The 13,127-nt window shown below is 37.1% G+C and overlaps 1 protein-coding gene across 1 annotated transcript; it reads left to right on the plus strand.

Moving 5' to 3' along the window:
* The first annotated feature begins 455 nt into the window (after positions 1–455).
* gdap1 (ganglioside induced differentiation associated protein 1) lies at positions 456–3,876 on the plus strand. Its single transcript, XM_079487735.1, has 6 exons — positions 456–853; positions 1,189–1,381; positions 1,859–2,032; positions 2,176–2,270; positions 2,498–2,612; positions 2,760–3,876. The coding sequence occupies exons 1-6, from the start codon at positions 695–697 to the stop codon at positions 3,110–3,112; spliced, it is 1,089 nt and encodes a 362-aa protein (XP_079343861.1). The 5' UTR covers positions 456–694; the 3' UTR covers positions 3,113–3,876.
* Positions 3,877–13,127: the final 9,251 nt, after the last annotated feature.

Consider the following 13,127-nt stretch of genomic DNA (forward strand, 5'->3'; position numbering starts at 1 on the left):
AAAGTACGCTCGTTATGAGGTGACATGGATTACAAATATCCATTTATATTATTAGTCTACTGCTTTTTAAAGCAACGATTAAAACTAAATATAAACAGGAAAATATCCAGAAGTGATATAATTATTCGTAAACAATTAAAGGAGTCACGCGCAAGTTAATATACAGAGAAACAAGCTCTACAGAGACACCTGTTGGTTAACTCAAACAGTGCACTTACGCAGAGCACTTAACATTTAGCATTTACAGGGAATGCTGCATTATTCGACATTTAAAAATGAGTATCCAATTTTTAATTGCACTATGTTTTTCCAAATATAATACCAAAAATAGATACACAATAATATGATTTATTTGTCAGAGTAAGCTGTATATGTCTTTTTATTTATTAAGGCCATCACAAAGCGTCTGCGAACTGCGAGTGTGGTTGCGTGTTCTTTAAGACGTTGGGTACCACACCTGGAGGCTGGACTGTTGGACAAATGGCTGTGTTTTAAAACCCAGTGAGCGTTCTATCTAGACAGCATTCGGTCACCAGCAGTATTGAGCATATACAGTAGGTGCAATAGAATAACCGGCTTTGCGCTTGTGAAACAACGTGACGCTGCTGACTCTGAGCGTCCCATGATGCCCCAAAAGAGCTGCTAACGCCTTGATGTCTGTCGTAGTCACCCAGGTTTTGAAACGCATCCACTGATGGAGAAAATGGCGGTGGAAAACATCGGAGACTCACAGGAAGCCCTTATTAAAAAGGACACAGTGTCACAAGACAGCGGCAAGGTTATAGAAAGCGCACAAAACAAAGATAGCAAACTGATATTATACCACTGGACACAATCTTTTAGCTCACAAAAGGTAAGAAACCTCACAATATCACATCACTGTGTGGAGAGCTCAAGGATAACATGTAGGGTGTTGTGATTGTGACAGTAACAAACGCATCCTTAAATACATTTTATCTTTGTATTCCTGTTACCTGTTTGATTCAGTCTGTGTGTTAATTATTCGTAATTCTACACTATTAATGCTGCATATTATTGTTATTATTGGCTATTACATATGATGATTTTTGTGTTGTGAAGGACAACACTGTAACGTATGGCATACTGTTGTATTGCAATAGATGAATGCAAGCCTGGACTATCAATAAGAATCACCCAAACAATCCAACATTGTGTTTCTTTTCACAGGTGAGACTGGCAATAGCGGAGAAAGGCCTTCAGTGTGAGGAATATGATGTGAGTCTGCCTCTTAGTGAACATAATGAGCCGTGGTTCATGCATCTGAACCCCTCTGGAGAAGTCCCTGTACTGGTTCACAATGATAGTGTCATCTGTGATCCAACACAAATCATGGACTACTTGGAGCAGAACTTCTGTGATGGTAAACAAATAGCCTACGACTGTATGTCCATAGCAGGTTGCATGAATGGATAGAGCAGAATGCCTTTGATACATAAAGGTCATGGTTTAATAAACGTGGGAATTAACAAATGGACTGCTTAACCTACATGTAATTAATGAATGCATTAAAATGTCAGAAAGATATATTGTTGATTTATTAATTTTTTTGTCCGGCCTGTTTTTACTGTACTGTATTACTTGCTTTCTTTCATTTGGCTGCATTTATGTTTGCGATGTGCTGTTTTAAGTTCAGCATGCATGTGCAGAAATATGGATTACGTGAGATACAATGGAGAGTGAGTTAAAATGTTTATTGTGAAGGCTATCTTCTCTTTCATATAGATACATTTAGTGATTTTCCCGTTGCATTTTTTCATTCATGTTCATCCAGGGTCATTTGTTTGTGAGAATTTTTTAAAACGTTTTTTATGTGGTCTTTTACCACTTTCTCTTATAGAAAACACTCCAAAATTGATCCCGGAGGAGGGGAGCATATATTACCATAGAGTTCAGCATTACAGGGAGTTGCTGGACTCCCTGCAGATGGATGCCTACACCCACGGGTGCATCCTCCACCCAGAGATCACCGTGGACTCCCACATGCCGGCTTATGCCACCACCCACATACGCAGTAAGGAATAGGAACTGAGTATAATACCTGCACAAATACGTTATTTTGTCTGAGCACAAAATGAAATATTGTATTATTTTCACTGTTGCAATATGTAATGGTTTTCTGAATCGGGGGTGTTCTGTACGTTCTGTCTCTTATAGCACAGATCGGAAATACGGAATCAGAGCTAAAGAAACTAGCAGAGGAGAATCCTGACCTAAAAGACGCTTATATCGCAAAACAGAGACGCCTGAAGGTAAGTAAACCTGAATGACATAATGTTGTTTAAATAATTCAGATGAATATCCGCTCTGGGTATCTGTGCAGCAGAGGACACTGGATGTTGCCAAAGACCTCAGATGATATCAATGATTTTTTTCTGTGAGCATGTGCATTTCATTTTCGTTTCAGGCAAAAAAACCTGATTGTTGAATTTCATGAAAAGAATCATATGAATGAAACAGTAATTTTGCATTTCTTTAGAGTAAATTGTTTGACCATGATAATATGAAATATCTGAAGAAACTCTTGGATGAGCTAGAGAATGTTCTGGATCAAGTCGAGACAGAGCTTCAGAGGAGGATTGAGGAGACACCAGGTAAGAGAACAGTTTGAAAACTATAAAAAAGTTTTGACAGTTATTATTTTATTTACAATAAAATGCTATTTTTATGAAGAAATAACAGCATCTTATTTTAAAATGACATTAATAACCATATAACTCTCTCGATCGTTGTCTGTCTAGAAGAGGGAAATCAACAGGCTTGGCTCTGTGGGGAGTTCTTCAGTATTGCTGACGTCTCTCTCGCTGTCACTCTTCACCGACTGAAATTCCTGGGCCTGTCCCGTCGCTACTGGGGCAATGGGATCCGAGTCAACCTTGAGACGTATTATGAGCTTGTCCTGAACCGGCCCAACTTCCACAGAGTGCTTGGACAAGTCAATAACATCCTCATATCCGCTGTGCTGCCCACTGCGTTCAGGGTGGCAAAGAAAAAAGCTCCAACATTTGTTGGTGCTACTCTGTTGATTGGATTGCTAGGGGGCGCCACTTACTTTGCTTTCCATTACTTCAAAAAGAGACTTTTTGTGTCTTGATAGATTGATATTGGGACTCAATGTTTTGTCTTGACCTGTGCATATTTTATTTGGCTTATAGGTAACATATGCATAATTGTTGCACAAAAGCACTTTTCTGTTGAAGTGAGAAACAAAACAGTTTGGAAACAAATTAAATCAATTTTTTCAAATGCGGGTCGGATTAAACCTAGTTGCAATTCATGGTTTCACATCGTCCTTTAATGGCCAATATATAATATGCAACAGTTTTGCATAACCCAACATATCTCATACCTGTGATAATGTGTAATGTTCTTTGTTCTGCACTGGTAAAATGTATGGATTCATGCTTTTCATCTGATAGAATAAAATGATATATATATATTATTTCATGATCTAGCCCACTCTCTGTACAAAACAAACAATACAAGAGTATGTATTCAAATGTGTATTTCTTTGTTTTGCAGATGTCTGGTTTACAAATGATAAAAAGCTTAACAGAGATGTTTTCATTTGTCAACAAATAACATTTAGAATGATTTCGAATATTAAAATATTAAATAAAATGATTGCTTTTTGTTGCTTTGAATTGTCTGATTATATCCAAACGCAATGTTAAACGAAAATATTAAATATATTTTAATACATTAGGTGGCAGTATAAGCCTGCTGTTTTAGTTGTGTGCGTTTCGAATGGAGTATTTATCTCATTGTGTTTCGTGTGGACTAAGATTATGTGCAATACTGCGTCCAATAACCGAGCCTGCAGCTGACTAAATAAATCACGTTACATATTTCTCAGTCGATTGGACTTGACATCTTGTTATTTCGTTTTTAAATCTCAGCATGTGTTTTTAACAATTGAATGAGGGGTTTCCCGTCTTGCAAGATGTAACAGACGTGATATTCTATTGCGGTCCATGAGGTATTCAAACCCTTTCACTGGAGTGCAGAGCAAATATTGCAAAGGCATACTAAAGTGTACCTGTCAAATGTAAGGTATTATTTACACATCATAGTCTTCACAATTACACTATGTCTCATTAGGCTGTCATAAGATAAATAGAAAAAGATAATAAAAGTATATTTTATGAATACACAAAATGTCTCAGAGAGTATTTTATAAGCTCCAAGCTCGGTATTCTAAAATTAGTTTTATTTCAACAAAAACAAAACATTAAAATCCCACATCACGTCTTAAATGTCCCAACAGACTGGACTTACTGACCATCATTTGTATGAACTATTTTATAAGTTGTAATGGTTTAGCTTTTAAGTAGCCACGTTGTTTAAAAACTGCATAAACCAGGCTTTATTTTATTCCCTTGAAAAAGGCAAAATCACGTGCATGGAGCTGGCCACGTGTTCTGTTTATATCCACATCAGCCTGATAAACTCACATTCAAAGCTAATTTTTCGTAAACGTGAACGTGATTAAGCATTGGCAACCTTAAAACCCTGTGCAGTCCAGCGCCAATTGATGTGGCCTAAATTTGGCAGGGTGTGTTTGAAAAATCCATCTTCCTTACCTTTGGGGAGGGAATAAGTCAATGCCCCACCCTCAAAGAGAGAACACCAGAAACTCTGATTAGACAGTAATAAGTAAAAGTGAACAGAAAAGAAGAAAATCTAGCAAAGTAGAATAAGGTAAATAACGTCTCACAAAGCTCAATGTGGAGTGGCAGTGATCCCGGTCTCCGTGCGGGTGGGGTGCATGGAAACTTCCAGGGTGCTTTTTTGCGCCAGTCCATCTTCGCAGTCCGAGCAACGTGCAGGAGACAAAGACAAAGGCTAGGAGTGGGCAGAGAATCCAGTTTCCATGGACACAAGTGATATATACTCATGAGTGCTTTGCAAGATCCCCAGAAATCCTGCTTCATGTGGCTCTGTCTGTTGTCTGTCATTGGCACATAAATATACGCTTGATGCTCTTACCATAGACTCATAATTCACCAGCCTTCCCCGTTTGCTATTTTCAGGATGTGATGTCAGGTGTTTAAGTTAGGGTTTTCATACCTTAACTGTGAAATCTGTCAGTAAGCCAAAGCGTTACACTGACACAATGCCCAAGTAGTTCTTCAAATATATCAAGAGCGTGATTAGTATCACTTACTACACAAAGTAACACTGATGTCATTCTGTTGACCTTGCCACCCATTGGCTCTCACACAGGCATCCTTTTCTCGTAATCCTAGCTCTGTTGCTGGCTACAGGCGCCATGGTTACCATTGCATTAATGTCTACTAAGCACTTTTGCGTAATACCCTGTGATACTGTAGCGGTCAATGTCAAATCATCTTAAGTCCAAAAAACAGTTATTCAGTTTGTCACAATTGGCGTGATCACCCCGGTGAAAACGATTTCGCCCAAATGTGTTGGCCCGTCAAAAGGCATTCTCAGAAATAAGTGTCTGCCTTCCAGAAAGCAGCTTTACAGTATTTACCGATCAGGCCGCTTGGATTCTGGCTTGTTGACACGAGTGTTAGAATGGCCCCCCTGCAAGTTTGAACATCGTAACTTTTTGATGAAACCTTCTGCTATCATTCATCGTACATGTGCTCCTCAAATGTTTAAACAAGGGCTGCATAAACACAAGCATGCAGACACGAGAGAAGAGCCAAGTTTCTGGGCCCGTGCACTTTAAAGCCTGCTTGATGGGATTGTTTCGGCCAAGCTAAGCATACCGACTTGTTTTACATCCTTAATTAATTTTCTTAATGTGCAGAAATGAACACTGCTTTGTTTTTGGAATGCATGATGCCACCCGATATTTTAAAAAATCTCACTTTTTTATTGAAATGCATTACACATTATATAAAGTCATCTTTGGCTTTTGAGACCACACATTGTTGCTAATGAAATTTCAAGCTTTTGTACTGTGTTATTTCAGCTGGGAATCTTCACATTTCACATTTAGTAGTCACATTTGAAACATTTCTATTCTAATATGTATTGTTTTATCAAACTAACTGAAAATATTACCATTTAAAGGAAAGAATAAAACTATATTTAGTTGCTTAAGTGATAGTTTGTCCGAAGATGAAAAATCTGTTGTTATTTACTCACCCTCTGGTCAATTGAAACCTGTTTGACTTTCTTTCTGTTGCAGAACACAAAAGAAGATATTTTGAAGAATTTAGTTAAACGGCACCCATCCACTTGCATTGGTTTTGTGTCTATACAATAGAAGTAGATGGGTGCTGGCACTGTTCAGTTGCCAACTTTCTTCAAAATATCTTCTTTTGTGTTCTGCGGAGGCTTTTAAAAGACAAGAGGGTGAGAAAATGACGAAAGTATTTAACTTTTTGGATAAACCATCACTTTAAGTATACCTTTGCTTCGTTCCATCAGGACCGCAAGACATAGTGACATAGCCTATTAAACAAAAAAGTTGGGTTATTTTGCATGTTTAAATTGAGCAGTGTGACTACACAACAGAGAATCACTCAGGCGCATTTATGAAATTGATCTTTTGCCGCTATATCCTCTAATATCTTTATTTAGCACCAAACAAGCTTAATCTGAACCCTTTCCTTCTCTCCCGCCAAACACAAGCCGCATGATGAGCAGCAAACACGTCCTTTTTTATCAACACTGTTACAGATACGCAGAGCAGGTTAATGGACACACAAACGTAAACAAAATTCAGCAAATATTAAAGCATTTGCATTCGTCAGTCTGTTTACGGTTTGCTATCTCCAACTTTTCGACCAGATTTGTGATATTATTAACCATAAGGTTTTTATCTACATTTAGCATTAGCATTATTGATCAGCATGTAACCATTTCTGACCCTTTGAAAACCCAGGCTAAAGTCTCAGAATCGGATTGATTATTAGATATAACAAGCATCAAAGATTGATTTCAAGCATTCATTTCACTACGATTTTGGCATTATTCAGCCAATATTGAAGATATTGTGATACTTTTACAGAATATCCTGAAGGATGAATTTATGAAGGACTTTTGCTGGGTTTTCACACGCAGGGTCACATTTTGTAATAAACAATGTTTTAATTGGGAAATTATTTAAGGATAGAAGTAGTTCTGATATGAATGGCATGGAAAGGCTAATTTTGTAAGTAACTTTATTTTCTGTTTATGATGAGCATTTTAATTGTCACATTACATTTGCAATTATCGGACTTCTATCAAGAGGGCACTATAAAGCCACCAGAGCCTTCACATACATAGCTAGTGTGGATATCAAAATATAACACAAATAAAATATCATATCTTTTATACAGTATATATAGTATATCCAACTGGGCTTAATTGATTTATTTATAAAAAAACATATTGTCCGGACCTCTGTTTGGAAGAATATATAATGACTTGTCCTTTTGGAACTTTAATTGAATACCACTGCTATAGAGGGTATGGACGTGTGGTCACATTACCATGTGAACACCACGTTAGCACGCCAGAGCGCCCCCATGAGGGGCAAAACATTCAGCAAAAGGAAACGCAATTCCGTGCAAATCCCCAACTTAACTTCCACTACACATTCACAAACAATGCCTGTGGATTATTTCTGATAACAATCAAAAGAAACCGAGAAGAACGGTTACTTGAATGTAGACTCCGATACCAAGCTCGTCAATGTACCAGCATCAAAACTACAGGACCCATTCAACAAATTGTTTATTTAATGTGAACATACAACATTTTTTAAATACAATTATTATACAGAAAAAGAATAATGCAAATTAATATGAACATACATTTAATAAAATATAAATAGTTATATTATTAGACACAAACCGGAAGTGAACTGGCGGCAGATGCGTGCGCGTCCGATGAAACGGTCTATGGCTTTAAATAATCTGATGTCATTTTTGACAAACTAAGCAGTGTTTTCTTTGGGTCGAGTAATGGACATCTTCTCAGCCCTCTCCTCAAATGCTTGTCTTTGTATTTTGAAGCTGCTTTGAGCTACGCCAGTGTTTTTGGTCTCATGCTGTGGTTGGGTCTCTGTGTCTCCTCTCACCAGCCTGTGAATACGCATGTGTTTGCTACACAAATATGCCAAGACCATCAGTGTCCAACAGCTTTGATCTATAGGGGATCAGGCCATGTTTGGGCTTTGGGTAGATACTTAAACATGCAAATGTGAACTCCACCTTAATGCAAGGGCTAAGAGAATGGTTTCTTTTTTTGTGCATAAAATATATGAAGAATACTTGATTTATATAATAGTACATTCTGCACATACACTGTCAATGTCACACTTTCACTTCCTGTTACATTCTCTCTCGTGACCTGCGCCGAACCTTTGAGGGGTACAGTAGCATATTTCTTCAAGATTCTTAAAAAACAAGACCCTCATGATACCCTTCAAGCCTATAACACAGAGAAAAAAAATCTTATTTTTGCCTTTTCAGACAGCATTGCATTACTGATCCAAGACAACCATAAATTCAAGAAGGCCATCAACTACAAAAAATATGAATGCTGAAAATCTCTCCCAAAGATGTCTGAAGAATAATTATCTCACGTCTGTACACATACAGCAGTCATGCAGTGGTGAGCCACGGCACAGCTGGAATCAACTGTAAACATCAATACACCCTCTCACAAGGGTCCACTTCTTACGCAATGCTCAATGTGTCATAAATGGACTGTGTATGACTTAATAAAACAGTCTGGCATATCCTCAGACAAATGTCTGGAGCATAAGGGTTATTTCTAATATGACACGAATTACTATGGAGTTTTTTGTATGTATATTCTGTGTGAAGTTGTTATAGACATACAGACTAAACATTTTAAAGAGTTTAAAGGTCCAGTGTGTAGATTTTTGAGGATCTATTTAAATAAATGAAATATAATATGCATATGTCTCCAGAGGTGTATAAAGATCTTACATAATGAAACGTTATGCTTTTATGACCTTAGAATGAGCTATTTCTATCTACATACACCGTGGGTCCCCTTGCACGGAATTCGCCATGTTGTTTCTACAGTAGCCCTAAACGGACAAACTGCTCTGAATGTTTCTTAATGTTATCTCCTTCAGCAAAGAAGCGAAAACTTAATGACATCTTACTCCTATGCAGCCACCATAGGGCTTCGAAAGGGAGGGGTGGAATGAGCCGTTGGTTGCATTTCCTGACCTCACCACTAGATGTTGTTAAATTTCACACACCAAACCTTTAATTCCAAACTTTGTTGTTGACTGACAATGTTTACAAATGAGTGTGCTTGGATGTAAGCACTTGCACTGGAGTGAAAGTGATGGAGTAAAGTGAGCCTATGCCAAAATCTTTTAACAAACACCTTTTATTTAAATACTTCAGCCAAATGATTTTTTTCTCATTGCTGATTTCTCTTCCCATTAAATAACTTGTGGATTACAGAGACAGTTGGAGTTTGATCGGGTGACAGCCAAAGATAACAGCAGCCATGGTTTCTTGGATGCTTGGCTCAACACTGCATTTAGCAGGAGAACTCTGGGGACAATTAATATGATGCTTATCAACCACTGAAAATGCTAATGACTATGAGGGGACTTGCATCAGGGAGTGATGTGTTTGAAAAGATGATCTATCAAGCTTATGGCAAAGGTTTGCTGAGCAAGCAGTATACAGTATACACTCATGCAGTGTATTTAACACAGGAATAATGTGAACAACAGTTATTAAAAGCATGTTGATAAATTAGTGTTTCTAAGGATAAAAAATTAACACTGTATAAGCAAAACAAAAAGTTTTGGTGGTATCGTAAATGTGCTGTTACACCGTTTGATAGGTCCCATTGCAAACATTGTCAATTATTCATAACACTTTATATGCATTGGACGAAATGGCAGAAAAGTTTACTGATGTAACATATTCAATAAAGATCTACAACGAATAAATGTAATGGCCAACAGAACTACAAAAAATCTTCTTACAGTTCAGATTGATTTCAGAAAAAAATGGTGAAAAGTTTTGCCTTTTAAAATTGATTCCTTAGCCATTCTTCAACCAAAACCTGAATGACATCCTTTAATCTGCAGAAAACAAACAATATATTTTAAAGAACATTGCTAACCAAACAACACTGGCCCCATTGCCTTCCACTGTGTGGACACAAAACCTCTGAGACATTTCTCAAAATATATAGATTCTGAATGACATGGCGCTGAAGTAAAAATGGCTCCATGCATGTAACATATACAAAATGCCAAAATTCAATTAGTTTTGTTTAGGATTACCTGCTTATTCAAGAGATCTGAAGAAACACATTGTAAATCTGACAATGATAAAGCACATCTCAGGCGTGCGTGTGTATTTAAATCATGCAGACAGGTCCATCTGAAAAGAAATATAGATCTCAAAATCGCTCCAAATACATCAACTTTATGTTTGACTGTAGAAAATGGAAATTTAACAAAGGTGTTTAATAGATGTTTTGGCCTGTCAGCGGTTTGTCCCACTGTTCATTAGATAAGGAATAATGGCACTGCTGTTGATATCTCTCACAAGCGAAGTTCAAGATTTTATTTAATGAGACTAAAAGTCTGGGCAAAGCTGGATGTGATCGGTCACCGTGGTCGTAAAAGCCCGGTTTTGCACTATATTCTTGGCTACAGACATAAATGTTTAATGTCACGAGGCTGATAAGCCACATGATTCATACAGGTTTCTTCAGAATGAAATGTCCGGAGTCGTGACCACTTTCCAGAAAATTTTGGAAAATGCTTTAGTTCTTTCCTAATTTATGTTAGCATGGTGAAAGTTGAGCATTACTCCTAATTAATTTTTCACTCCTTAGTGTCCATGCCATTCTTTATTTTTATCTATCCTTTCGTTCTTCCACCTGAAATCTCCAGAGAATAACACCAAGACACAAAGGACTAAATTAATTTCTGATTCGCTGATCATGCATTTGTCCAGAAACACTGCGGCTATGTGCTCTTATATAAACCTAATAAACTGTCCCCGTATACCAAAAAATGACACATTTTGGACCATAATACGCATCATCCGCCAATCCGGTTGGATATGGAGCACGGAATTTGCCAGTTGTTAACATTGGGATATGTTCAGTTTCGTTCCTTCTTCTCTTGCCAATTAAAAACCAACCGCTGCAAGTAGAAACCCTGTATCATGGTTTTTTCTTTGATGGTTGTAAGTGGTAATTATGGGGGATAGAAAAATAATATGAAAATAAAAATGTATGTAAATAATACAGAAATGTGTGTATTAAAAATAATTCAATAGATGCACTAATGGGGAACTTGATTATTATTTATATTAAAGTCTTACAAACACTAATTCATTCATCAATTCCTGCAATAATTCGTAAGATAATTTGTTTCTGTATTTATTATATTTTACATTTATTGCACATTCTGATCAGGGCACAGCTTTAGAGATTTTGCACACCTTGCATGGCATTACAACCCAACCCAATTCCAAACAATCAGATTTTAACTGGATTTCAAACCACATGGATTTGGTTTGTAAATGTCAGATTGCACGTGACTTTTGCCCTTCAGACAATATCAATATCAAAACGGATTTGAGTCACAAAAGCTAAGCCAAAAAAAATCAGCTTTTGCTGCCTGTCTGATCCCAAATCTGCTGCTCAATTGGCAAAAACCTTCTGCAGTACAAAAGCAGACTGATGCCAGAACACTTCAGCTCTCTTTGGGGTTAATACAGATCAGATAACTGTATAATGGCATATGTTCACATATTCTGAGACTTACTAAACATTAAGGACAGAAGGCCTGGTGTGTTCTCAAGAACCCCAGTCAATCAATTGGCGACATACCAATATTAATTTTTCCTAAGACTTTTTCTTAAGTTTATAAGAAAGCAAAGCTATGTTAAAGCCACGTTTCCTCATTTTCATATACAGTATGATGAAGAAATAAAAATACTGTAGATGTCAAGGGATACATTTGAAAATGAATCAGTAAATTCTTTTTAAATTGCAGGTCATCTAGTTAAAATCATTAAAAAAATCCTTCAGTCTACAATGAACAAATCCATCCACTCTTATTTCCCATGGCTATATAAAACCACACACAAACGCACAGATTACAAATGTCTCTTCCACTCAAATTGCCAAACACTCTCACGCCAGACCCTGTGACACTTGGATGGAAAATATTATTGTGTTCATTTAATTCACAGTGGGAAAATACATGAACTCAGTACCCTCTTGTTTATTTACTGCTTGAAGGTTGTGGTGTTTACACTTCCCTTTATTAATAAACAAGAGGGACCACTGCCATGCTGCCATGCTTTTGGTACAAGACCTTCTGACCAAAGCCAAAAATTTGCTTTTAGTTTGTGAATAGCCTTTTCATTCTGAACTGTGCCTGGTTGAGATTTTCTATAAAGAATGAAAATATAAAAAGGATCCATCATGCAATCATAGTAGAAATATCATAATATCTTTAAAGCGGAGGCAACACACGCAATTTCTGCCAATCTCATATCACTCTTGACTACCTATAGAGTGGTACTGCATACTATTTTATCTTCCAAGCATATTTAGTTTGATAAAATTGACAGATACAGTAAGAATATGTCTGAAAACAGGCGAGCCTGTGAAGGCATGGGTGGGGTTAACAGCACGAGCACACATACATCATCGCATTATCCATGCACAACTGTTGATTCACTATAAGTTTTGTTGTTGACGTAATGCACATATGCGACGATTGGCAACAAAACACAAACATTTAACGTAGTTTCACTTCATATTGTTTCGGTTCATGTCTGGCATCTTTAAGCGCTGGAATCGTTTCAAACAATCTCCTAATCCAGCAATATATTCACTGTTAATATAACATTCAAATTATTAGGAATTTCATGTTCGATAAAAACTTTCCGAAACCTTTCCGAAACCTATGGGGTTATGTGATACATCCAACTCGTTTGTTGACAAGTTGACCATGTTAAGCATGAGAAGCCAGCATGTTTAACAGTGTAAAGAAGTCAGAATGCACGAAACACCCTTTTGTACCACTCCTTTAAAATAAGTCTTTACTAATACAATTACTGCAGGATCATCAAAGATGAGACCAACATTATTATATTACATTCATTTTTGCT

This window comes from Barbatula barbatula, assembly GCF_947034865.1.
Source record: "Barbatula barbatula genome assembly, chromosome: 23".
In the NCBI taxonomy this organism is placed as follows: Eukaryota; Metazoa; Chordata; class Actinopteri; order Cypriniformes; family Nemacheilidae; genus Barbatula; species Barbatula barbatula.

Excerpts from the sequence above, each read along its gene's own strand:
- gdap1 (XM_079487735.1), top strand. The coding sequence starts at position 695 with ATGGAGAAAATGGCGGTGGAAAACATCGGAGACTCACAGGAAGCCCTT. Across the intron at positions 854-1,188 it reads AATCTTTTAGCTCACAAAAG|GTGAGACTGGCAATAGCGGA; the intron begins GTAAGAAACCTC and ends TTCTTTTCACAG. Across the intron at positions 1,382-1,858 it reads GGAGCAGAACTTCTGTGATG|AAAACACTCCAAAATTGATC; the intron begins GTAAACAAATAG and ends TTTCTCTTATAG.